Genomic DNA, 27,383 nt, shown 5'->3' on the forward strand with positions numbered 1-27,383 from the left:
CCTGAAAAGGGCAGTTGATGTTATGCTAAGCTAATAGCACGCTCTCCTCGGATACAATGGGCCAGCTGGATGTCCTTGGGCATGATGTGACGTGTTTTGCATGGACAGCACACAAATTGTTATTTTCGAATAGGCCTCCTGCAGCATCATAACCGCGGAACTTTGGAAGCGCAAATCGGTTTTGAAGTCCTGAGCAATTCCACGAATCAAATGCTGCAAAGGTAGATGGCGGATCAGCAATTCGGTCGACTTCTGATAGCGACGAATTTCACGCAAAGTTCCCGGTCGATAGCGATGTGGTCACACTCCTCGCGGCTGGTGCACTTATCCGAGCTGCTTTCGTGGTGCCTTACCACCGAAAGACTAACGAGCTGTGTGCTTGGTCCCACACAAACGAGTCCTCACGGTGCGAGAGTAGAGTAAGAAATGAACGAAAGCAAAGGAAGCGTCATTTTATAAACCATAAAAGTATAGAATCTAAACCCCACCCTTATTATATTCGTAAGTATACAGTAAGCTTATATAATAAAGAGGGTGGGGTTCACATTCGATAGAGACGAATGAACTCTCAGAGTTTAAAGTCTCTCTAATTCAATACCTTCCTTCCTTCACATTCGATACTTTTATGATTTATAAAATGACACTTCCCTTGCTTTCGTTCATTTCTTACTCTACTCTTGCACCGTGAGGACTCGAGCTCGTTAGTCTTTCGCAGACAGCTCGTTAGTCTTTCGGTGGTAAGGCACATGAAAGCAGCTCGGATAAGCGCACCAGCAGCAGGATAGGTGAAGAAGCCACATCGCTATCGACCGGGAACTTTGCGTGATTCGTCGCTATCAGAAGTCGACCGAATTGGTGATCCGCAGCTACCTTTGCAGCCTTTGGGTCGTGGAATTGCTCAGGACTTCAAAACCGACTTGCGCTTCCAAAGTTCCGCAGTTATGACGCTGCAGGAGGCTTATTCGAAGATACCAATTTGTGTGTTATCCATGCAAAACGCGTCACATCATGCCCAAGGACATCAAGCTGGCCCATCGTATCCGAGGAGAGCGTGCTATATTAGCTTAGCATATAATCAACGGCCCTTTTCAGGGCTCCCAATTTGATGGATTAGAGTTCAGAAAAGTTTTTTACAGGCCGAACTGAAAGGAGCATTTAGCGAAAATCGTGGTGTCGATGATAATTCGATACCGATAGGTGCCATGGATATGGATTTCATAATGAAGAATATGAAATATATGACATGATGTAGTGAATATATCCGAAGAAATCACTTTGGTGAAACTGCATTATAAAATTATTTGTGTACGAATGCCGCAATCGATAGTCGACTCTAATTTGCTCTGGGTAATTTCCTCGGAGGACTCAATTCCTCCTTTGAGCATTAAGAAACTCTTTCTGGTAAAACGAAGTGGTATGAATCACATTATTTGAATGATAGAATGAAGAAGTTTTCTGCCAATTTCCTTCAACCTCCAAACATATCTTTCTCCCGTTTGTCGTTTTCGCGTTCGCTAATCCTTTCTCACAACACCCATTTCTCGTTTGAGAAATTGTTGAGTAAACATTGTTTGCCAGTGCGCGTAGAGCGGGAATTCCTAAAGATTCATTGCACCTCTAATAAATTGCAGAAAGACGTGGTCTTAGGTTGATCGCACTTGATTGAAAAAATCCAAAACGAAATGTATTTGGCCGCAGCATTATATGAGTAGAAAGCAAATAATCGCTCGAAAATGACTTGATTTTCGCGATGATGTTTCACGTTTTTCATGTTATGCATCCAATATTGGATACGAAAGTTTTCCACTGATGGGAAAAAAAATATTCAGAAGCTTTCCTATTAATTGCGATTGATTGAAAAATCACAAAACCAAATGTATTTGGTTGCAGTGTTATATGGATAGAAAACATTAAAATAAACTCTTTCGCATGAATGTATTTTTCAATTCCCAGGGGAACTGGCAGATTATTTTTCAGCAACGATGATAGCAACGAGAATTCCGCGCGTGTATATGTGTGTGTGGCGGCCGATGTTTCAAGCGGAACCGTGGCATCACTCTCCTCCTGATGGATTCCCTTCTGGCCTTAGGTGCACATACAGGCTCTTGGTGACACCGTTCATTAGCGCTTTCATGATAAACGAAAATAGCTTCACAACACAGCGACAACATGCTCCAATCGCTGTTCAATCATAACTGAGGGGGTTTACGAGCGGCGCTCGCTTATATACCGATTGGTGATTTCAATAGCCTGTTTTGAAAGCAATTTTCAGACTATTGAAACAAGTTTTTGGATGAAAAAGACGGGTGGGTAATGTCGGGGACATAACCGGAGTGACGTAGGGCTATACAAAGGGGACAGCTTTTGCTATACTTATATATATTGTTTTATTTTCTTCTCCTACGTGAATACCTACCTATCTACCTGAAAAATGGATTAGTTTACTGTTTACTCTTTATGAACATGTTGGCGGTTCTGAAAAGAATCTTTTGTGTTGTGTTTTTGCTTTTTTTTTACAAACTTTCTCAATTTTTTCTCACTATCTCATAGTTGATTCTTGATTTTTTTCTGAAGGCTTTGTACTTATTAAATGTTCAACGCCGGGCATCTGTTGGTGTATGCACATATCGTACAATCAAAATGATGGCTGTGATAGGAAATGCATAGGCGGTCATCAGCTCATTCACTATCATATATTTCATTATTGAGCACATTACCGTACCTTAAACTGTGGTTTCGGAGACGAATGAATTGTATGATTTGTATCTCCGCAAACAAAGTAAATAGAAATGAAAAAGAACTGAGGTTTTGGAGACGAACTCTACGATCTGTCGAGAATTAAACGAGCTATAAGCGTTCTGAAAAAGCAACAGTAAATTAACACAGGATTAAAGTCCTTTAAAATAAGAACAGAGCAGCAGGAAATACATAGCTCATCATGTTGCTCCTTAGTTATGTTTCTATACAATGCAGATGTAACGTCAGTCAATTTTCAACATCAGTTATCAATCAATGAAAGCAGTTCTTGCTACCGAGAAAATTCGTTAATGCCATCCTGCATACAATGTGTTGTAATTTGAAGCCACTTTTAGTTTATATTATATGTCATATTACATTATTTATATTATATGTCATATTATGTCACTTTAGAATGCATTGGTATTGTGAAAACTTTTAATAAGTCTTCTTTGAAAGGTTTAATGGCCCTGAAAAGCGCCGTGTTTTACGGTGGCTGGTTTTGCCACCAAAGCAGTCTGTATAAACAAACTTTTTCTTTCTTCTACCTGCTTCCGTTTTGCGATAGCGTTTGCCACTCGCTGAAACTAGTTGTTGCCACCGAACCGAATGTGCTCTGTTCTGTAGGCGGGTTTTCTTATTGTCGTGAGCAGCTTTGCAAGCCAACTCGAGCACTCCGGCGGCCGAATTTCTATAACCGCTATTAGGTATATTGTGATGTGAAACGATGCCACACTACAACCACACTGATTTACGGTTTGAAAAAGAATGATATATTTTTCAGCGGATCCGCGCGTTTTGTACTTTAGTGGTACACGCTCACAGGTGGAGACAATTCGGCAGACACAGCCAAAGGGGCGAGTCCAACGAGACGAACGAATGAGCGTTAAAAGGCAGCGATGGCAAAAAAATACATTCATTACGATTTGTTCGCTCGTTGGATTCACATGCAGGCTAAAAAGGGTCATTTTCAGGATCACAAAATTATCTTTAATCTAAAGAATTTATTGTTCTGTTATTACTCGATATCCCCGTCTTGTTCGGCTAAACCTTCCTGTTTAGCGATTGCGTTTACCACTCCCCACAGATTTCACAGTTGGAAAATTTCTTCCCATCCAGCTTGTGACATGTTGTACAGTAAATTACATTTAATGCGACGTGCTGAAGCACCGCTCAGTGTCGCATTGGAGGCGATTTTAACCTGTAATTGAACATTTGCGATGACAGTGGTACAGTGTCGACTTTCAATGTGGGGTCATAATTTGGACCCCGAATTCTATGTTTACAAAAATGTCCAACTAAACATGTCGCATTACATGACCGTCTTATTAGCTAAATGTCGAACTAAATGTAAATTACTGTACTTTCAATCTGGAAACAATTTAAGAATTGGTGAAAGTTAAATAATCGGGAAAGTCCCCAACCATCAATAAGCTCAGAACAACTGCCAAATTCTCATACTCATCATATCTTGGAAAACAGGATTATGAAAAAATCAATTTGTGTTTTATTATTATTTTGGATATTGTTTTAGAAAGCATTGAAGTTTATTTCGTAAACTCTTTTTTGAAAGGTTTAATGGCCCTGATAAGCGCCGTGTTTTATGAAATGGTTCCAATTTAGAAAACTTTGTACTCGTGGTTTTAAAAAAAACCATTTCGAACGCCCTCGATGCCGCCTTGTTCTGGATTTGCCACCAAAGCAGTTTGTATAAAGAACAAACATTTTTTCTTCTGCTACCTGCTGCCGTTTTGCGATTGCGTTTGCGTCTGCCTGTTGTTGTCTTGATGTCCACCGAACCAAAGCGCGAGCAGTTTTGCCAGCCAACTCGATCACTTCGGCAGCCGAAACTCTATAACGGCGGCTAGGTGGACTGGTGCACTGGTAATAACGCGCTCGGCCTAGCAACCCTTGCGGAGCAATTGGCAGATACACCTACGGGAAACTGCAGTCCAACACGGTTCGAGCGGGATTTTGCCTTTCCCTTCACTTTGCCATGTCCAGACATGGCTGCTTGTGTTAGTTTGTTGATGTGATGTGATGCGAAACGATGTGGTGTACGGTTTGGATGAGAATGATCGTTACGGCAGCGGAGCGGGGTTTTTTAAGCTGACTGGCTGGCTCGAGAATTACGCATGTGTGAGACTGCGATCAATGTTTCGTTCATCTTTTTCTTTTTCCTTTCCAATCGTGCTTCATTGTATTTCGCTGCTGCTCTGGTTGCCCGTTTTGGTTGGTACGATTTGAGGAGCACAAAATGGACCAATCAAAAATGGGCACATAGTGAATTTGGACAATGCTTGATATTTCACAATTATTCAATTGTTTATCTCAAGAAAAATTAAATGTTATTCGTTATGATAGATGCGTAGATATATTTCCTATCAATTGATGCAAAAACCTTTGCGATCTATTGAGAAATGCTCGAGTTATAAGCGTTCCAAATCTTGCATTTTTTCCTACTTGTTCAGTGCCTAGATTTTCATTTCACCCCCTATATCTTCCGGTTAGACGTAGTCCTACGTCAAAAGTAACAAGTATATGACGCGTAGACCTTTTATCTTTCGAATGAAGTGTTTATCATACCATTTCGTTCAGTTGTTTAAGAGCTATTAACGCTCAAAATCTCGGTCTCCGGCGTAACGCTTTCATTTTCGAAACTTTGGTTTTACACCCCGGTATAGAAATGAAAGACGTAGTCCTACGTCAAAAAAAGTGCTATTAACAGGTGGTTATCGAGGTGGGCTTAACCACTGGTGGGCTTCCAGTATCGAGGAAAATGTGGAAATATCTAATCGTTACTGAAAATAATCTGCCAGTTCCTTTGGGAATTTTCAAAATATATTCATGTTAAAGAGTTTATTTGAATGTTTTCTTTCCATGTAACACTGTGATCAAATACATTTGGTTTTGTGGTTTTTCAATCAATGGCAATTAACAGGATAGCTTCAGAAGATTATTCTTCCCCATCAGTAGGATATTTCCGTATCCAATATTGTATGCGCCCGCAATCGATTATTGCTCAGTCGCCGAAAGTTCCGAGCTCAGAGAGTTCTCCCCTCTAGTTTGCCTTCCAAATTGCCATCGTAAACCACACCTTCTCTCGATTCAATCACACACAAAAAGCATACTTAAGCGATATTCTGGTGGTGAGACACATTCATTTTTCGTGAGGACATCGACAAGACAACATCGTTGCCTAACGTGCTGGAGGAGGTGGACGGCGAAGGATCGACACATACACGCGCAGAATTCTTTCCGTTTGGATGCCATTCAGCATCGAGAAAGGTCCGGAAAGATCCAATCATTGCTGGAAATTAATCTGCCAGTTCCTCTGAGAATTTAAAAATACATTCATGTGAAAGAGTTTATTTGAATGTTTTCTATCCATGTAACACTGTGACCAAATATTTTTCAATCAAGTACTATTAACAGGTGGTTATCGAGTTAGTATTAACCACTGGTGGGCTTCCAGTATCGAGGAAAATGTGGAAATATCTAATCGTTGCTGGAAAATAATCTGCCAGTTCCCCTTGGAATTGAAAATTACATTCAAGCGAAATAGTTTATTTTAATGTTTTCTATCCATAAAATATCCATATATTACATTTGGGTTTGTGATTTGTCAATCAAGTACAGTTAGCAGGTTCGCTTCTGAAGATTATTCTTCAGAACAAGGTTTTTCGTATCCTATATTGGATGCATAAAACCTTGTACCTCCAACGTAACGCTCTCGTTTTCGAAGTCCCCCAAATATTCATTTATTCATTCATTCAGAATGGATTTAGATTCAACTTCGAACAAATGATCTCTAAATCAACGATAGTCCTACGTCACCCTTGCGGTTATACCATAGATATAACCCACTTCCTGTTTTTTTCGTACAAATTTGTTCAAATCGTACTTGATATAGTAGGTACATGTATGAAATAAGCTTGGCCTATTCACCTAGAGCCTCTATTTATATTTTCTCGAGAAATTACTTAGATACCATGCGCACAGAACTACGGCCGAATGGCTATCGAGAGAGCAATTTCTGTTTTTATTTATATTTTAATATCCGACAGCTCTACTGGAGTACAAAGTAACTCAAAAGTCATAAAATTCTTAAAACATAAGGTGACTATCAATGACTATCAATAGTCAATAGTTATACTACCAAACGAGCAGGTGACCACTTTGTCCCCCATGACCAATTTGCCCCCACTACTCCTAATGAAAATGACTATATGATAGAATATGCAGTATGCCAGCAGGCGTAATCATTTATCGGATCTGGTTGTAAGACTAATATACCCTCATATGCCTCTTTTAATTCCACTTTTTTTTTGAAAGACAGTCCGGTTTTGAGACATGAAATCGAATGATACTTTGGATTGAAAGCAATGATCATCCCTTTACATATAAAAATAGGACAGTTTCAATCGTCGCGTAAAAGCGTATGCTTCAAATGTAAAGTGACTAGATGGTCAAAGGTCTAACGCGGGACACAAAAAAAAAACAAAACGTTGTATATATACGTTATGTGAAAATAAACCATAGTTTAGCGAGTCTCATTTATTCGTGAAACACTTAACATGTGTCCTTGCAATTAAACCTGATCTGTATTATTTCTTTCTAAGTCATTCAGTTGTGATTTTTCGGTGGTTTAAATTATGTTTACACCTAAAAATCACTCACTCAGTTAGAGCATTAAAGCCTGGCAAACACGATTCAAATTCAACAATATTCTTTAAATTACCGAATGTAATGCTCGAAAATTTCAATACATTTCTCATCCAATTTAGTGTTAACGTATGCATTAAAAAAATGAACTATTTTCGGATGGCGATGAAAAAAAAACTACAAAAAATAATTTCATGGAACAAATTTTCCTTAAATATTACGTTTATTAAGCCTACAAAAAAAAATTATTCAAGGCAGCAGCAGCAGCACTGTCAAGCAACTTCATGATTTTTTCATACTATCAGCTTCACCCCACAGCAAAGGAGTTGGACATCCTGAGACACTTTTTTTTTTATCCCATTTATTTATTTAAGGCTCATTATTATTTTAGCTGTAACAGAGCCGAATTTTAATCGTGTACATGTCACATGGTTATCATATCTATAATTAGCACATTACACAGTTGCCATTCGCCAGTATTCCTTCTATACCATTACATATGGTGGTACATTCACACAGTAGCCATTTAGGCGTAAGGGTATTCTTTCTGTTCTTCCATTATCCAGTTGGACCACCGGACAGCGGAGACAGTTGTTTGATCATTGTTGAGTTATTTATAGAACAGTAGCCCGATGTGTCTGGCAGAGCAGAGCAGTTGTATGGATGAATCGATCTTATTTCGACCGTGAATCGATCTCCATCGCTGATGATTGTTGCGTGGATGTAGCTATTCTGTAACAACACAAAGATGGTCAATGAGGGCCCTGAGTTTTGAACTCACGATCGATTGCTTACTAAGCGAACGCGCAACCAATGTGGCTACGGAGACCCCCTACCTGAGACACTTTGTGTCCGCCAGACATAGCCGTTCTGATATTTACAACATCCTCTTCCTGTCGCTCCTTAAGCCGGGAGATCAGAAAAACCGGCCAAATGGTGAAGGAGAATCTGGCCAAAATAGACATTTTTATGTGGAAGCGTCGGACGAGACCGGCAGTATCTGAGCAGCAGGCAATCACCCAGAAGGAGTAGCTTCAGGTGCTGGTGAAAAACTTCTTTCCGGCGAAAGAAGTGAAAAATTTCTTTTCGTGCTCATAATGGAAGACGAGACGTACTTGATGCTAGAATTCAACGAATGGTCGGGGACCGGGTTCTTTACCTTCCCCAGGTAAGCGATGACATCGAATATATCATCCACATCAAGTTCTCGAAGAAGGTCCTTCTCTGACAGACGAGAAAAGCATGTCCAAGCCGCTCTTCTTTCGAGCCATATGATGAACGGGGAATGAGTACGAAATGCTTGCCGTAACTTGCGAAGGTGATGTGGTCTTTATGCCGAAACGGGGATCAGCTCATTATGCCAAAAGGTCACTGGAGAATGGATAATGGATCGGCTGGAGATGAACATTGTCGCGTAGACCGCCAACTTATAGAAAACTTTTAAGCGAATGGCCAAAATGGAGAGATAGCTGACTACCAAAGCCACGGTAAAAGGTAAAAGAACATGTCGACATACATGTTTTCATCAGCCATGATTAAGGTTTCGGCCAACATTTGCTTCATTTGCGATACTTCATCAAACAACCCTGCCTCTTCCTGTCCAGCATACACTAGTTCTTCCGGCTTATTTAGCACGTTAAGTCCTGATCGAGCTAGAGGACCAAAGATGAACGTTTAACTCACGTTGGTCCCTGCGGAACAATAGGGGACTTTTATAAAAATCATTATAAATCTTTATACAAATCTTAAAAACAAATCTTTATAAAATTCAAATCTTCATAAAAATTAATTTTCCGATTTTGTTGCAACTCTCTAAACAAAAAGTTCACTGTCGGTGCGATTTTGTTGACACTCTCTAAACAAAAAGTTCACTGTCGGTGCGATGAAACCAGCTCAACGTATTAATCGTTGAATGCATTGGAAGCGCTCTTGAACATTCTAACAAATAAAAGTTTTATTTTGAGGTTCATCCATTTAAGAAAATCAACATGATCAAATTGTAATATTGAAATATATTGATATCGCGGGATATTTTCGTTCCTCTTGCCGAATGCGAGACGTTTCGCGGGACGTAATCCTACGCGGGACATTTTGTTGAAATGCGGGACTGTCCCGCGTAAAGTCCGTTTTATATTATCCAGCACGTAGCGTAAACTGCACGTACCGACACGGGCAGACTAATACATGATGTATTCATATTATCAGGCAACTTCTCTGTACGGACCGGCAGCTCAGACGGAGCGGGAGAATAAATTCGTGTTGACGAAATTGAGCCAAGCGTAGCGACTGGTGATTGAACCGATGTCGTACCGAAGAGCGACGAACGCACCAATACCACGAACGTCGACGTTTGATTTGTATGTATGGTGATAGTCGCCCGTGTAGTTCGTGCCCGGAGCCGGCAAAATATTCTTTTCGAGAATTCCTTCATGTAGTGATCCCCGATTTTTGAAATTAATCGTTCATCAGCTATTCGAATACTTTTCAGCAGTTTGTTATTCGATACGATTAATCGCCCCAAATAATCGATTAATCGATTAATCGTCACACTGGGAGAAATAATTATTTAGACTAACATTTCTCGTTTGCTAGAAAGCCATCTGGAATCAAAAAAGTGTTCATTCCACCTGAAAATCAATTATTATCCTTCACGCTCCCCTAAAATCGTAAGCGAAGCTCAATTCGCGTTGACGGCATTGAGCTTTGTTTACGAATTTAGGGGAGCGTCAAAGATAATGATTGATTTTCAGGATAAAACTGTAGCCGCCGTATGTTTTTCTCTCTCTGGATTTGGATCGATTAATCGACGTAAATTATTCGTTCGCTTCGATTATCGATTGTGCAGTATTCGTTCGATTAATAATCGATTTCTGTAGGAAGTATTCGATTAATCGAATAATCGAACGATTATCGGGGATCACTACCTTCATGCATTTGTCTGAAACGTGCTGTGTATGCCCGGAGCCGTTCCGCTATATATACGCATACACATTTGAAACACACGCAATAATATTTGTCTTGCATGAAACGTGCCGTGCCGGTTACGCTACGTGCCTGATAATATAATATTACCTTAACGCGGGACGTCTGTTCAGTTTATTCAAAGGAAACGACAGCAAAAAGGAAACGAAATAGAAGTATCGATGTTTCAGTATGCGTTGTGAATACACACAATCGTAATTGAAATTGGCCGAAGAGAAAGGAAGAGGTAAAAAATCATTTTCATCATTTAGTTTCGAAATTGTTGAGCCCTGATCATTAGTGATTGAACTTTCTTAGCAAACACAATAGAAGCGTATTCCAAAACGAAGTAGAGCATCACTGCTAACAACACCTCTCGAGAGATACATTGCATGTATCCATAGAAGAATTTGTTGTTTGTATTCCATTTTTGTGAAGCCTTGGCAGTTTTCAAAAAAATGAAAGCGAAACAGTTTTTTTCATCAAGAGCGGAAGTTGAACCGAAAACCCCATCTAGGAAAACAATGTCTTGTATTTTCAATATCACAACATTCTAACATGCATTTACGGTGTCTTCATCATAGTCGTTGTCCTCTTAAACTAATGAAAATCAATCGGTTGCTCTCGGTTGATGTACGTTACTATCAGAATACACATTTTAACAAAGAAGTTCAACGATATGAAGAAAATATGGATCTTCGAATGGGAAGCACTATCAGACAGCTCAATCTTGATAAATACCGATAAATTTCTCGGAAATGCAGAATAAATTTTATTTGTTGTTAAATATAGATGTGTTTTTTTTTACAAATTATGTATTTAACGTGTCCACGTGGACATTATCCATACCCCCTCCCCCCTCGCCATGGACAAGTGTGGACATTTTTGTAACCCCTATCCCCCCTAAAGTTGTCCACGTGGTATGTGGACAGCCCCTAAAATGAAAAAGCAAATAGAAATGTGTGCTCGTTATGCATTTGAGTTTTATTATATTAATAGCTGACCCGGCAAACTTCGTCCCGCCCAAAATTTATTTTTCGTTATCACATCCACGTTTTCTTACTAAGCGCTGTTCATGGGACCAATCGCAGATTTACTCATTGATTGATCTTCTTCTTCTTCTTCAATGGCACTAACGTTCCTAGAGGAACTTCGCCGTCTCAACGTAGTATTACTTGCGTCATTTTTATTAGTACTTAGTTAAGATTTCTATGCCAAATAACACGCCTTGAATGCATTCTGAGTGGCAAGCTCTAGAATACGCGTGATCACAGTGCAAGTCGGAGGAAATTTCTTTGACGAAAAATTCCCCCGACCAGAACGGGAATCGAACCCGAACACCCGGCATGTTAGTTATGACGCTAACCACTCGGCCACGGGTGCACACATTTCTTTGATCTTCTACTCTACCCTTCAAAATAACCTTTTATTATAAAATTCCTAGTACTTCTACCAAAACTCGACATTATAATATCAGATTATTTTCAGACACGATTCTCGTTCAAGCTTTTTCAACCACTTGTAAATAACATGTTTCTTCGTTACGTTACATGCCAAATTTGGTTTTATTTGCTTGATTAAGTCTTGAGTAATGCAGAAAATTGTGTTTCATTTGTAGGGCAGGGAAGGAAGGAAGGTATTGAATTAGAGAGACTTTAAACTCTGAGAGTTCATTCGTCTCTTGCCCTTGAGGGCGGGAAATTTAACTGAAGGAAAACTAAGAAAAACTATTGCAAAATTCGTTATTCTCGCTCGACTCAGTCCTAGTAACCGCTATGGATGTATGTCGTATCGCCGCACCCTACACGGCTCTGGGGCCAAAAACACAACCAAACAATTGGAGCAGGGAAAAAGCCCATTTTAGTGTGCTTGAAGAGCTTGCTTCTAAAATGGGCGTAAAAACCTGCTCATCTTTTGCTGAAAAGAAAAGAACAGAAAAGGAAAATACTTTTAGTGTGTATTCATCTCTATATTATATTATTAAATTTTGTCGAATAAACCTGTATCCTTTAAGAATTTTATGGTCCGGTCCTCTTCGATGTCGTCTCTTGCTAATGCAGTTCTGATGCTGTCTCCAACCTGAAATTTTGTTCTAGAGATGTTAAAAACTGGGCAATTGATTAACAAATGCTCTACTGTGAGCCTTACATTGCACCATGTGCAGCGCGGTTGATTTGCGATCGAGTAATTATGTGTTAAGAGAGTATGCCCGATACGCAAGCGTGTCAGGCATACTTGAATGGGGCGCTTAGTACTGTCCATCCAAGGATGGGTGGTATTCTTTATCTTTCTTAGAAAGAAGTCATTAGAGGTGTTCCAATTTATATCCCAACACGATCGTAGGTTGTTATCAACCCATCTGATGATGTCTTCGGACGGGGGGATATCAGTCCATAGTTCAGAATTTCTTCCCTCTTTGGCAAGACGATCAGCTAATTCATTTCCTTGAATTCCGCAGTGTCCCGGGATCCAACAGAAAATGATGTCCTTTCCCTTGATTCCAGCTTCAATGCTTTGGGTCCAGGGGTGCTTATTTTCGCCACTCTGGAGTGCAAGCAGGGAGCTGTAGGAATCGGAGAAAATCACCGTTTTCGTGTTATCATCACATAGTGATATCGCAACGAGGAGGGCAGCTGTTTCTGCTGAGAAAATTGAACAAATGGATGGTAATTGGAATTTTATCTGAGCATTGTCGGAAAAGATGCCAAATCCTACTTTATCACCATCAACAGATCCATCTGTGAAGATTTTGCGATGGAAGGGGAACTGTTTATGTATGTGATTGTTGAAGATAGCTGTGACTATACTGTTGGCTTCACCAGCTTTAACAGAGTTTTTAATAGTCCAGTCAAATTTTGGTCCTTGGTCGTACCATGGTCGAGGGCCTTCTCTAGTTAGAGGAGCGGCTCCCGGGAGAGTGATATTGCAAATGTCTTGAAGCCATTTGCTAGCTCTCGTGGTGGTTGATGTGAGATTTGGATATCTCTGTGAGATTCAGATGGCTCGATTGGCCAAGGCTCTGGTGATGAACATTTCGAAGGGAACTTGGCCAGCCTCCGCAAGCAAAGCTTTTATTGGGCTGGACTTACAGGCTCCTGAGGCATATCTGATTACGCTATGGTAGCAAGGTTTTAAATGATCAATTGATTTCCAGGATGCACTGCTGAAGAGTTCAATCCCGTATAGCATTTTTGTGAAGACGATACTTCTACCGATTTTATAAATGGTTTTACGCGCGCTTAAGCGGCTGCGACCACTTATTACCATCGTTAACCGGATACGGCTTTTGATATCTGCTTTTGTCTTTTTGATGTGGTCTGTGAATGAAAGATTTTTATCTATTATAACACCTAGAATTCGAGCTGATTTAACTCGTTTCACAAGTGCACCATTAATTATGCATGGTTTAAATTTTTTCTTGTGACCTTTTAGACTGCAGCAATGAAGTATATTGGATTTTTGTGCTGAAATTTTGAAACCAATTGAATCTGCCCAGCTGCTGATAGCAGAGATTCCTATCTGGAGTGCTCTGCGTGCAAGTTCAGTGAATGATGCTCGGGCCATAAGCAGTATATCGTCAGCATATGCCAGTATTTCGATGTTTGGTGGAATAACATCGAAAACTGATTGCATTGCTATTAAGACGAGAGTTGTCGAAAGAACAGAGCCCTGTGGTACTCCGTTTTCTTGAACTCGGCTTTCAGATATTGACCCTCCGAAGAAAACTTGAAAACTTCGGTTGAGGAGGAAACTTTGAATGATTTCGAAGAGGTAACCTTCGAATCCCCATTGGTGGAGTTGATCTATGATATTATGCTTCCAGGTGGTATCGAATGCTTTGGAAAGATCAAGCAAAGCAAGTTCATTGTGTTGTCTCTTCTGTGTGGAGTCATGAAGAAATTGGTTGAGATGGCAGAAATATGTACTTGTGCCTTTTCCTCGACGGTAAGCATGTTGTCTGGGGTCTAGTAGTTGTTGTTCTTCGAGGGTTGTTATCAGTCTTCGGTTAATCATCCTTTCAAAAAGTTTCCCTTAGCAGCTGAGGAGCGTGATAGGGCGGTAGCTATTCACATCACGTTTGTCCTCCTTTGCTTTGGGGATCGGGATTACCATGCCAGCTTTCCATGAATCTGGAAAGTATCTGTTTGTCCAGCACTCGTTGAACATTTGCAAAAGCAGGGTTTTCGCATGGTGGGGCAGGTGTCTTATCATCGGGTATTCGATATTATCCGGGCCGGCTGACTTACCTTTGGACCTTTTAAGGGCCCAGAGCAGCTCGTCCATGGAGAAAGGTTTGTTGTATTCGTGCTGTTGACCTGTAGCAGAGGGAAACACTTCTAGTTCTGCTTTGGCTTTGATATTCTTAAAGGCATTGGTGTAATTCGAAGTGGATGAAGATTTGGCGAAATGATCTGCCAGATGTTCGGCTATGGTACCAGGGTCTTCAGTAGTAATACCGTTGATCTCAATGGAATAGCAGTTAGAAGCTTTCTTGCCACTGAGAGCGTTGACCTTGTTCCATAGTTCTTTTGAAGATGTTGAAGGATTAAATTCATCAAGAAATTCAGTCCAGCTTTGGGTTTTTGCTTCGGCTATTGCTTTTCTGGCTTTAGCTCTAGCTTCCTGAAAATTGGATAAAGCAATCCTTTTGCTGTTGTTTCCATCTGGAAGACGTCTGAGAAGACGAAGCAGTTTTCTTCTTTTTTGATGGCAAGTGCTACTTCGTTATTCCACCAGGGGACAGCCTTACGACCGGGGTTCCCACTTGTTCTGTAGATATTTACTTCTGCAGCGGAGAGAATGACTTGAGTAAAGTCATCAACAGAGTAGCTTATGTGTGGTTGAAGTAAGCTGTCAATTGTAGATTCGAAGCCTTCCCAGTTGGCTGATTGGTATTTCCATTTTCTGCGAAGAGTAATATTGGGATTCCTTGTTAATGTTCTGATGTGAATTGGGAAGTGATCACTTCCTCTGAGGTCATTGTCAACAAACCAATTTAGTCTGGGTGCCAGTTCCCAAGATGCGATCGTGAGATCGAGGGCAGACGTTGATCCAAAACGTGGATCGAGTCTGGTATGTTGATGATCGTTGATGATAATGAGGTTCAGTTTTTGGATGATTCTAAGAATCGTATGACCTCTTGCGTCACATTTTTTTCCTCCCCAGGAAGTATGGTGTGCGTTGAAGTCACCCATGATAATAAATGGGTGTGGTAATTGTTTGAAAGCATTTACCAAATCAACTTCAAAATCATTGATATTGTGCTGAAGGGATATGTATATTGAAGCAAGGGTTACCTGGAAAGGTCCCTTGAGTTGGACTGCACATATTTGTAGTGGTGATGTTATGGGGATCACAGTATGAGGAAGGTGACTTAGGACAGCGAGGCATGTTCCTCCTTGTTGGGAAGATAGTCCATCACAAAAATACCATTTGAATTTGCCTCCTAGGGCACTATTCATGTCTGTACCAGTCGGTACTTTAGTTTCTTGGAAAGCTAGGGTTAGTGGGAGATGTTTCTCTTCCGCTAACATTAATTTTATTTCGTTCATTGAACTGTAAAGTCCACGCAAGTTCCATTGAATGGAAAGTTTGCGATTAGGGATAGGGTCTCGAGACGATGGTGTATGATTAGGTGGGGGATTGAATGTTAAGATTGGAAGGAGAGAAGTGGGCTGAGGTGTGGAGGATAAATTGGAGATTGGTGGAGTAGAATCAGTTGGAATTAGTTGTGGTTGGGTTTTTCACCCTTGGAATGTTTGAGTTTTAGTCTCGGATCTTTTTTGGAAACATTAACAATTGGTTTGTTGGTAGTAGGATTGGGTTTGTGTTGGGTAGTAGGTGGATTGGATCCAATTGGTTGGGTTGAAGTGCTGGGTTGTGATAGGTAGTTCTGGTAGGATTGGGTCTTCTGTAGGGTTGGGGTCGATTTCTTACTTTTAGGTTTCTTCCTAGAAGATTCCTTCTCAATTGGTTGTTCATCTTCCGATGATTTGAATTCATCTGAAGTTGTTGTTTTCGAGATGATTTTTCTTTTGTTTGAGTAAGTTGATTCGATCTCCATTGGAGATTCAGAATCTTCCTCAGAGTCAATTGGTATGATGCTGGATCCCTGTTCAGATTTTTTATTGGCCTGAATAGAAACAGTCTTATTCGATTTAATAGGAGCTGACTTTGTTTGTGTACAGTTGCACTTGCATTGTTGGCATCCTGTGTTTTGGATATTGTCGAGCCGCTCTTTTAATTTACTAGCGAAGGAAGAACCATTATTGTTTTCACAAATGGATTTAGCTTCCTTGTAGGAGATTCCTTTATCAATCCTAACTCGCGTTATCTTGTCCTCGGCGATCCAAGCTGGGCACTTCCTGCTAGTGGAGGAGTGATTTTCCTTGCAGTTCACGCATGAGGCAGGTGCATTGCATTGAAACTTCTTCGCCATGTCTTTATCGGTTTGGTTTAGTTCTGGGTGTGCTACACCACAGTTACGGCATAACTGTATTTTCTTCATACACTTCTTGAAAGTGTGTCCATAATTATAGCATCCGAAGCATTGCATCGGGCTTGGATAGTAGTTTCTGGTTGGTGCGCGAATGAAACCGAAGTTAATCGCTTCGGGAATGACTGTTCTGTTGATGGTTAGGATTAGGGTAGAAGTTGCTACCTTTTCCTTTTTAATTGTATCGTATCTAAATATTCTTTTGACACCGATAACTTTTTGCTCAGAGAGTTCAGTAAGAAGTTCATCCTCTGGCATGAAAACAACATCCCAGCAAGATACAACACACTTGCGTTGATTAAGAGTGGGATGAAAAATTATTTCAATTGGGGTCGAGTCAGTTAGCGACTTCATACCCATTAAAGGTTCAACCTGTTTGACGTCGCGTATTTGTAGAATATATTGAAGGCGATTTTTATCATCGCGTTGAGGTTTTGCATCTTTAAATTTACCTCCGATCACACCTTGGATCGATTTCGATACAACGAAGGGGTTGGGTGGAAGAATATTACCATCAGTTGCTCTTAACAATAAAATTTGCAAATTTCCGCCAAAGGGATCAGCCCATTTGGGGGAAGTGTGGGTGGTGGGAATACCATTGTATATATTTGTTGGCTTTCCGGCGCCGGAGCTGCTGGAAGCCATGTTCAAGGCTGGCTATACCTAGGTACAGCCAGGTAAAAAGTTTTTAAATTTTCTTATTCTATGTACGTTGTGCGTCGGGGGACAATAACAGCGGGGACGAAAACGGCGGAGGACAGTAACGGCGGGGGACAATGCAAACGCAGTTACAAGAACGAACACCGAAATCACTTGGCGGAAAAACACTTGGGGCAGAAAAGCACTGTTTTAAAAACACTTGGAAAAGTCACTTTTAAATGTCTGTTATATAAAATCAATTTGGGATATGTAGTAAAAATTTCCTAACCTATACCCTTTGGGCGTCCTATCTTTCACTAACTCCTGGTATTATGAAAAGTTTGGTCACTCACCGATCTTGTTGAAGGACCTCCTCGAAGATCACCACCAAATGGTAGTGGGGTAGTGGGGAAGGGACCGGATACCGCCGACGGCAGGGCAACAGCCGCAGCGGTTCGAAACGACGAAGTGAAAATAACCTCCTTTCACACCTTACACCTCCTGAGCTGCTGATGATTGATGAGTAGAAATTGCGCCAAAATCGCGCGTCACTGGCAGGAAAACGTTGCTGATGAGACGGGCGCAAACAGCGGGACACACAAGGGGCAGTGAAAACTGCCGGTCAAAGTGGCCAATCCGACCGGACCAACTTCCTGAATGGCCGTTGGGGGCTTCTCGGCTGCTTCCTCCTTTCCTGGTATCCGGACAACTGTTGCTGAAAAAAACGCTATATTTAGGACCGAAATTAGCTTTGAAAAAAGCTTTGCATTCGGTTGTAGGAGAAAACTTGTATTTTTATTATTCTCTTTTAGAATGGCGCTAAAAACATAACCGTTCAGGTCGAGTGTCAGTAGCACCATGATGTAGGGCAGATGACACGATGACACTTTAGCCTCATAGTCAGCGGGAGCTCTACAAAAATTAACGTTTTTAATTGATAAATGGCAGCGCAAGCTATGTCGCTCGAAACTCTTCTATCTTCATTACCTTTTTTTCCATGACATTGTTCTTGAACAATGCTTTTGATTTTTTGCAAAAAAATATAACTCAAAAGCTATAGTACCTACAAAATTCTGGTCAAAGGAGGAAATGTAGGAAATTATTTAAATTTTCTTAGAATAATACCCTAATTATTATAGTTTTTGAGTTATATGAGACCCATGTGTTCACACCCACAACGTTTCACTACTATCTGAGATTGAGCTGCCAACTTCTGAGACGAGTTGGCATGAAATCCGTTAGTATTCATTAAAATGGTTTAAGGTATGTGCGTTTCATAAAAATACGGCAATTTATTAGGCAATCTTTGGGAAACCACTTGAAGGAAATCTCACAAAACTACTTTGAACAGTTGTTAATCTCTAAACGTTACATAGGATGAGGCTTAGATCCTTATGAAATATTCTTTTTGATTTTTAAAGAAATATTGCACCTACCTGTATGCTCTGTTTTCCTCCTTGTACTGTTGTTTCCATAAGGTGGTACATTTTATCCAGAGCAGCGTTTTGAATCTCGAGGTCCATTCCATAAAGCAATTGAAAATTCAATATTATTGATTCGTTCAAATTCCAGCTGTTGAAAATATCAAAGCAATCATTGACTGTCAAAATATACTCTGCTAGCTCTTTCGCAAGTTGTGTCCCAACTTTTCGTTGTAGAGCGATGGCACACTTTCTGGAAAGAACTTTAGCCGCATAATCGGTACTAATTGCCAAAGAGGGTGTTGTCTTTCTTTGTCCAATGGTGTTATGAATAAACCATTTTCTAACAGAAAACCGCTGTCAAAAAGCCAATTCCTAATTAACTTCAACGTATGAGGAGCATTGGCGCACCCGTGGCCGAGTGGTTAGCGTCATAACTAACATGCCGGGTGTTCGGGTTCGATTCCCGTTCTGGTCGGGGGAATTTTTCGTCAAAGAAATTTCCTCCGACTTGCACTGTGATCACGCGTATTCTAGAGCTTGCCACTCAGAATGCATTCAAGGCGTGTTATTTGGCATAGAAATCTTAACTAAGTACTAATAAAAATGACGCAAGTAATACTACGTTGAGACGGCGAAGTTCCTCTAGGAACGTTAGTGCCATTGAAGAAGAAGAAGAAGTATGAGGAGCATCGTCAAACAAATGGATTTTGCTCCCAGTTGTTGGATGTATGAGGAAACTCCTTCCTTCTGAAATATTTATGTTTGACCAAATGTATTGATTTGGACTTCCATAATCTGAATCGTACGCAACGCACTCAAAGCCTGCATCCCATGTTAGTCGTACGGCTTCGTCCAGTAATCCCATGGAAATATTGATATCAAAATCTGCATATATCGGTTGCTTCCAATGACCAAATATTGAACGGATCATGATGACCTAGCAAAAAATTCAATTAGTTTCTCGAACAATATCAATCTTCCATGTTATGAAAGCTTCGTCAAGGGTGAGGGTGATTTAAAACAAAATTATTGAATATCAGCTAATATTTCATATAAGAAGCATCTTGCCTGCATTTTTTTCGAAGGATTCAGGACATCATCATTTTTGCGATCGTACACTGAGAGGAATAGTTAGTAAATACGACGAATTTTTTGGTACATGTTACCAATTCTCTAGTCATTTTCTACCCTACTAATCATTGGTACATATTACGAAAGAAAAATGGTAGGCACAAACGTCAAACAAACTACGATTTGTTGGTCCAACATTGGTGCAATATCAGTGAAAATTTTGTTTCTCATTTGTGAGAGATAATCATCAGGGATAATAAAAATGTTTTTTAATAATTATTTTTAATTTAAAAAAATTCTATTTGATTACATTTAACTCCACATACTTAGAATACATTATAATAATAATATATAACTTATTCTATGAGCAGCGTACACGAGGAAAGTTCCCGTTCCTCTTCCTAGTTTGCATTATTTAGGGAGTATCGGTAGCACCAGCACGTTCCATCCGCATTTTGTTCTCTCGTGTCTCTATGAAGAAAAGAAATACATATGTTAATGATATTAAATATGTATATATGTAATGAAACGTAACATCAACAAAATGCTTCATGTCCAAAATAGAAATGGCGATTGCAAAGTGCGCACATCACAGATGTTTGGTATGACAAAAAAACAAAGTTACTAATGGTATTAAGTAAAATCTACGAATCTCTGGTAGGGACGTTCATTGCGTCTGACATCGCTTTTACGCAATTTTGGTAATATTTACAAAACATTTGTATATTTTACCAATGTTTTGGTTACTAAAGATTTGGTAGCTGCTTTTACTAAACTATTTCTCCAGTGTACTCATAAGCTTTCGATACTTGCATCTCATCGTATAATATTGCACATATCCGGGCCCTCTCTGGCAGCGTATCTGAGTGTGAATACCGGATTGCCATCAGGAAAAAGGGACCACTCCACGAGTTGTGTTTCCGCACGACCTACCTGGTGAATAGTTGGAAACCGAAAGCGCGTAATGCGATGGCGACTGCTACGATGAGCCAGTGGAATGGGTGCTCACGATGAGTGCCTGCTTGCAGGGGTGATACTCAACGTTCAGCACAATACCCACTGCTTCGAGTAGTTCAACCCGTTCCACACACTGAGTATGCTTTGAGGATATGGAAAACTTCATGGAAAAAGCCTCTCCGCATATCGATTCTAGCAGCATAGTCTTGTAGACATTTTGCTGATGATAACGGAAAATGACATGTCTGGTTGATGAACTTGAGTGCAGGCTTACTTAAATAATTGAGGGTAAATCCCATAGCTAATTCCTCAGCTGACCATTGCTTAACTTTCTTTTTTTGGTATGTGCCTCATGTAAGTTAGCGATAAAATCTGTTAGGGATGTCTACAAAATATATATATTTTGCTTCGTATACATACCTATATCTTGAATTTCCAGTTCAACCAATGCATGTAATCATTTCAAATTTGTTCATAACGAAAAAATAAATCATTTCATTCGATTAGCGACATTGCAGGTCGATGGTTGAGTTCCCCAGGCACAGCATAAACTTAACGTTTTGATTTAGTAATCACGTGCACCCATTTTATAGATTATCTTGATTAGTTATGAATTGACAAGTAATTGTTGTGGTAAAAGCTAGTCACTGCAAGCAATTACTGTAACGTTTATGAATAGATTATAATGGCATGATGTTGCATTCATGTATTGCTTTCAGTTTCCAGTACACATCGGATACTATGGACATCAAACATTATCATGCTTGGACTTTTGCAATAGCCAAGCTGTTGTATTTTCTGGTATGTTCGTTACGGAGTCTGATTGTTGCTCAAAATATCAATTTTCCAGATGAATCCGGTAACTCTAGATCAGGTGAGATTATCTTAAATTATTCCTCGAAATAATAATCCTATTAACCTGTTATGTATTAAATTAGATCTTACTAGGCAGCAATCCTTGAACGTAAGCACTGGTATCATAAGTGGAATTCTTACAGACACAGCTCCCCTGCAGACAGGTTAGATGCTTTTTTGTTCATCCATGAAAATTGATAATAATTAGAAGTATTTCTAATATGAAGGAGTCACGGGTACAACTCAAACATGTATATGCGTTCCAACTGGGCGGTGTAATTCTACTTCAATGAACAACGATGGATCTGGAATGTTGGATATCCGAATAGTTACTGTGAGTATCTTTGTAATAAAACATTACATGTGTGTTTGTAAATCCACACATGTAATCATTTACCGTATTCTACCCAGTAGGGGAGGTGGGGGTAAAACGGACATGTTAAGAAGAACTTCAATTATATCTTTGGAAACTCATGTTTCCCAAAACTTTGATGCAGTTTCTTGCAATTCAATATACTGTTTTTCTACCTAATTGGCCAAATCTTTTACATAAAAGTGTTTTTCAATGTTTTTTTATTGAAATTAAAACGGACTGAAAAGTACAATTTTTTTTCGATGCGAGTAATATGGACATATAGTGAGCGTAATATGAACAGGTTTGTAATATATGAAGCGTAGAGGTTTATCGATAGCGAGAGGAATAATTTTCTTCAACCAAGGTCGTCACGAATGTCCGTTAAATTATGAAAAAATCGACTTAATCCACCTAGAAGTAATATCGTACTTTTCAGCAGTATAAACGGACAGACCCTCAACTATTTTGCTTTTGGTTCCAGTTAGCTTCTAAACAGTCCACATTTGGCGTTTTGATTTCCATTTATAGACGCAGGGCATTCCTTAGGAATAGATTAAGCAGACTTTTCGCAGTCCATCTCACTCCCACTGCACAATGGACCAGGAGATGCATTTAAGTGGAAATCAGCATTAAGAGCTCGACAGTTATTCTCTAGACAAAAACTGTCTTGGAAAAAGTTGTTACTCATGATAGAGCGCTCGTTTTTATGTTGTCAAAAATAGGGTGGCCAAAATTGTCGATGAAATAAAAAATCTAACTTTCTTATCTTTATAGATAGAGATAAACATAGTTCGACAATGTTGTAGCTCCAATTATTTGAGACATCTTTGTAGAACAATGTTTTTCTCTATCTCTTAAAATAACCGATATAGCGTCTTTTTTCTAAGTTACGTTAGGATCACCTTGAAAAAAACTGTTTTTCTGCTCTAACGTTTATATTTCAAATTTTACATGCAAACTATCTTCGAAAGACTTTTAGAGCTTACTAATTCAAACATTTTTTGATGCAGAACTTGTAAATATCTCAACTTTACTCAAACTTATTGATATTTCTTCCCAAAAATCATGCTCTTTTCATTTTTAGTCATTCTTTCTGGGGCAAACGTAAACAAAGTTTATTGGCGGCATTTGAAAGAACATATTTTACTCTACATGATGTGTGATTTTCAAAACTATGTTATTTTTTGTGTTTGAGTAAATTAAAATTGAAATCATGAGTTTTTGGGTAGAAAACGCTGATAAATGGGCGTAAACTTTGGATCTAAATGGATACGAACTTCAACACCCGATATTTTTGGAAACGGTAGCAGTTTCGCATCGCTATTAACCTGGTTAATCGCAAGACCTATTTTGACGTAGGACTACGTCTAACCGGAAGATATAGGGGGTGAAATGGAAATCTAGGCACTGAACAAGTAGGAAAAAATGCAAGATTTGGAACGCTTATAACTCAAGCATTTCTCAATAGATCGCAAAGGTTTTTGCATCAATTGATAGGAAATATATCCACGCATCTATCATAACGAATAACATTTCATTTTTCTTGAGATAAATAATTAAATAATTGTGAAATATCAAGCATTGTCAAAATGCACTATGTGCCCATTTTTGATTGGTCCATCTTGTGCTCCTCAAATCGTACCGACCAAAACGGGCAACCAGAGCAGCAGCGAAATAGAATGAAGCACGATTGGAAAGGAAAAAGAAAAAAATGAACGAATCATTGGTCGCAGTCTCACACATGCGTAGTTCTTGAGCCAGCCAGTCAGCTTAAAAATCCCCGCTCCGCTGCCGTAACGATCATTCTTTGTGTGGACACCGACTGGATAACATCGTTACTGGACGAGCTGGACGGCGAGGGATCGAGTGCCTTTCTCAAGGCAAGAGGGTGGAGCTGGTAGCGCTGGAGTAGAGTAGAGTAGAGTTTTCAAAGGGCCCTTCTCAAGGCTAGAGACGAATGAACTGAAAAAGTTTAAAGTCTCTATAATACAATACCTTCCTTCCTTCCGTAACGATCATTCTCATTCAAACTGTACACCACATCGGTTCGCATCACAACACGTCAACAAACCAACCCAAGCAGCCATGTCTGGACATGGTAAAGGAGGAAAAGTGAAGGGAAAGGCAAAATCCCGCTCGAACCGTGTTTATCTGGAGTTCCCCGCAGGGGTAGCTAGGCCGAGCGCGTTAGTACCAGTGCACCAGTCCACCTAGCCGGCGTTATATAGTTTCGACCCCCGCAGTGATCGAGTTAGCTGGCAAAGCTGCTCGCGACGATAAGAAAACCCGCATTCAGAACAGAACACATTCGGTTCGGTGGACATCAAGACAACAGGCAGTTTCAACGTGTGGCGAGTGGCAAACGCAATCGCAAAACGGCATCAGGTAGCAGAAGAAAAAAGTTTGTTCTTTATACAAACTGCTTTGGTGGCAAATCCAGAACAAGGCGGCATCGAGGGCGTTCGAAATGGTTTTTTTCAAAACCACGAGTACTAAGTTTTCTAAATTGGAACCATTCCATAAAACAAGGCGCTTTTCAGGGCCATTAAACCTTCCAAAAAAGAGTTTAGGAAATACAGTTCAATGCTTTCTAAAACAATATCCAAAATAATAATAAAACACAAATTGATTTTTTCATAATTTGTTTGCCAGGATATGATGAGTATTTGAATTTGGCAGTTGTTCTGAGCTTATTGATTTTCACCAATTCTAGATTGAAAGTACAGTAATTTACACTTATCTCGACATTTAGCTAATTGGACGGACATGTAATGCGACATATTTAGTTGGAAATTTTTGTAAACATAGAGTTCGGGGTCCAAATTATGACCCCACATTGAAAGTCGACACTGTACCACTGTCATCGCAAATGTTCAATTACAGGTTAAAATTACCTCCAATCCGATACTGAGTGGTGGTAATGCGACGTGGTAAACGTGGTGGTAAAAGGACCCTTTTTAGCCTGCATGTGAATCCAACGAGCGAACAAATCGTAATGAATGTATTTTTTTGCCATCGCTCCCTTTTAACGCTCATTCGTTCTTCTTCTTTTTGGCTTTAAGAGGGTTTAAACTTTTCAGTTCATTCGCCTCTAGATGGCTCATTCGTTCGTCTCGTTGGACTCGCCCCTCTGGCTGAGTCTGTCGATTTTTCTATATCCTGTGAGTGTGTACCGCTAAAGTATAAAACACGCGGACCCCAAAAAAATATCTTATTTTCTTTCAAACCGTAAACCCGTGTGGTGGTACGGCATCGGTATCGTGGACGTAACAAAGGAGGACAAGTTAAGGGAAAGGCAAAGTCTCACTCGAACCGTGCAGGTCTCCAGTTCCCTGTTGGTCGCATTCACTGATTGCTCCGCAAGGGTAACTAGACCGAACGGATTGGTGTCGGAGCACCAGTATACCTAACAGCGATTATAGAGTTTCGGCCGTCGGAGTGCTTGAGTTGACTTGCAAAGCTGCTCACGACAATCAGAAAACCCGCATTAAGAACAGAGCAGCTTCGGTTCGGCGCTCATCATGGTAACAATTAGTTTCAGTGAGTGGCAAAGTGTTTCTGCGGCACGTCGCATTAAATGTAATTTACTGAACAACATGTCACAAGCTGGATGGGAAGAAATTTTCCAACTGTGTAAGCTGTGGCGAGTGGCAAACGCAATAGCTAAACAGGAAGGTTTAACCGAACAAGATGGGAATATCGAGTGATAACACAAACACAACACCAAAGGTTCTTTTCAGAACCATCAACATGTTCATAAAGAGTAAACAGTAAACTAATCCATTTTTCAGGTAGATAGGTAGGTATTCACGTAGGAGAAGAAAATAAAACAATATATTTAAAATATATATTTAACAAAAGCTGTCCCCTTTGTATAGTTCTACGTCACTCCGGTTATGTCCCCGACATTACCCACCCGTCTTTTTGTTTTGTTATTTTCATTCCAATAAGAATCTTTCGATGGGTTGATTGAAGAATTATGTTTCAATGAACTGAATAGAACTTATGCTTGATAGAATTAAATAAAATTTAAATTTGGAATTTTTATGTTGGTTGCTTCGTGAAATTTCATATCAATGACCGAGCATGTATTGTAAAATTTTTAGCACAACTGTAAGAGTAAAATTGAATATGGTAGCTATTGTGTTAAAATGACTTGAAATATGAAACGATTTTTTTTCTCCCAAGGAAAGTTCATGCGACGAGCAAAATTGGAAAAATGAAGGAATATTCGAAAAAGTGATTTCACATATGCTCTACATATCGTATTGGGTGCTGTTAGCCTAATTGAAATTTGCATTGAGGCAAGTAGCATCGTGTTCCGTTGGGTTTAAAGCGAAAAGGAAATGGGTTGTATAAACACTCAGAAAAAAAAAATATAAATGAAATTACCTTTTCCATTTCAAATATATTTTCTCTATACTAAAGTAACACTTCAATTCTGGTGAGAAAACTTGTGTTCGATAATGATAATTATCTTATATTACATTGATGAGCTTTTTTTTCTTAATTCCATCTATACATAACATAGGAGCCATCTCGTCCAGGACCACAGAGGGTGTCTTTAGTACGTGATACGCACCATCTAATGACTAATAACCATCTTTCTAGCATTATCACTCGGTTATGGACACTGGTGGAGTGAACAAACAATACCTAACAACCAGATAAAACGGACCCAAATCATTATCGAAGAGTTTAACAATGTAATTCTTCAAACATATCAAAAATCAGCATGTAGCAGATAGCCTAACGGAATCCTACGTCAACTATGCGGTCGTGTCTTGGACACAACCCTCCTGTGACTTTTTTGTAGGCTAAGTACTTATCGGACTGCCCTCGTACATAGTCGCTTTTCGTGATCCCATGGATCTTTGCAAGCAGTGAGGCCATGTTAGGGTTGACACAGGCCTTCATGGAGACCGTGTTCAGAACCGAATCAGCGTGAGTTAGGAATATTACATTTGAACCTTGTACCTAGTGCCTAAGGTTTTACCGAGACGGGACAACCGCAATATTACCCCACACGCCATTCCAGGAAGGTGTCATCTTTACTTACTCAGGAAGCAGGATAGCACGATTGTCAGCCTTTAGCGTCGATACTTATTCGTTTTCTTGTCGTGTCCATTTTCTATGTAATAACCACTCGTAATCAGAACCTCACTGGCATCGATATTGATGTGCTTGGCATTCCGTCTGCTGATGTTCACGGTATTTCCTCTTT

The 27,383-nt window shown here is 39.8% G+C and overlaps 1 protein-coding gene and 1 long non-coding RNA gene across 7 annotated transcripts in view; one reads left to right on the forward strand and one right to left on the reverse strand.

Moving 5' to 3' along the window:
• The window catches only part of LOC129778891 (phenoloxidase-activating factor 2-like), an 81,133-nt gene that overhangs the window by 45,538 nt on the left and 8,212 nt on the right, over window positions 1–27,383 (forward strand). For 5 of the 6 annotated variants that reach the window (XM_055786064.1, XM_055786067.1, XM_055786066.1 and 2 more), the window contains 3 exons: window positions 21,669–21,823; window positions 21,888–21,968; window positions 22,032–22,138. In XM_055786064.1, the coding sequence (XP_055642039.1) occupies window positions 21,691–21,823; window positions 21,888–21,968; window positions 22,032–22,138 (321 nt within the window). In that variant the 5' untranslated portion in view covers window positions 21,669–21,690. Of the gene's footprint in view, window positions 1–21,454; window positions 21,612–21,668; window positions 21,824–21,887; window positions 21,969–22,031; window positions 22,139–27,383 lie in introns of those variants that run through there. The other variant, XM_055786065.1, reaches the window with a different exon arrangement.
• LOC129778896 (uncharacterized) overlaps window positions 20,299–27,383 on the reverse strand; it is a 28,827-nt gene continuing 21,742 nt past the window's right edge. Inside the window, exon 3 of the long non-coding RNA XR_008743525.1 lies at window positions 20,299–20,463. This is a non-coding gene — a long non-coding RNA (uncharacterized LOC129778896). The remainder of the gene's footprint in view (window positions 20,464–27,383) is intronic.

This window comes from Toxorhynchites rutilus, chromosome 3, assembly GCF_029784135.1.
Source record: "Toxorhynchites rutilus septentrionalis strain SRP chromosome 3, ASM2978413v1, whole genome shotgun sequence".
Taxonomy (NCBI): Eukaryota; Metazoa; Arthropoda; class Insecta; order Diptera; family Culicidae; genus Toxorhynchites; species Toxorhynchites rutilus.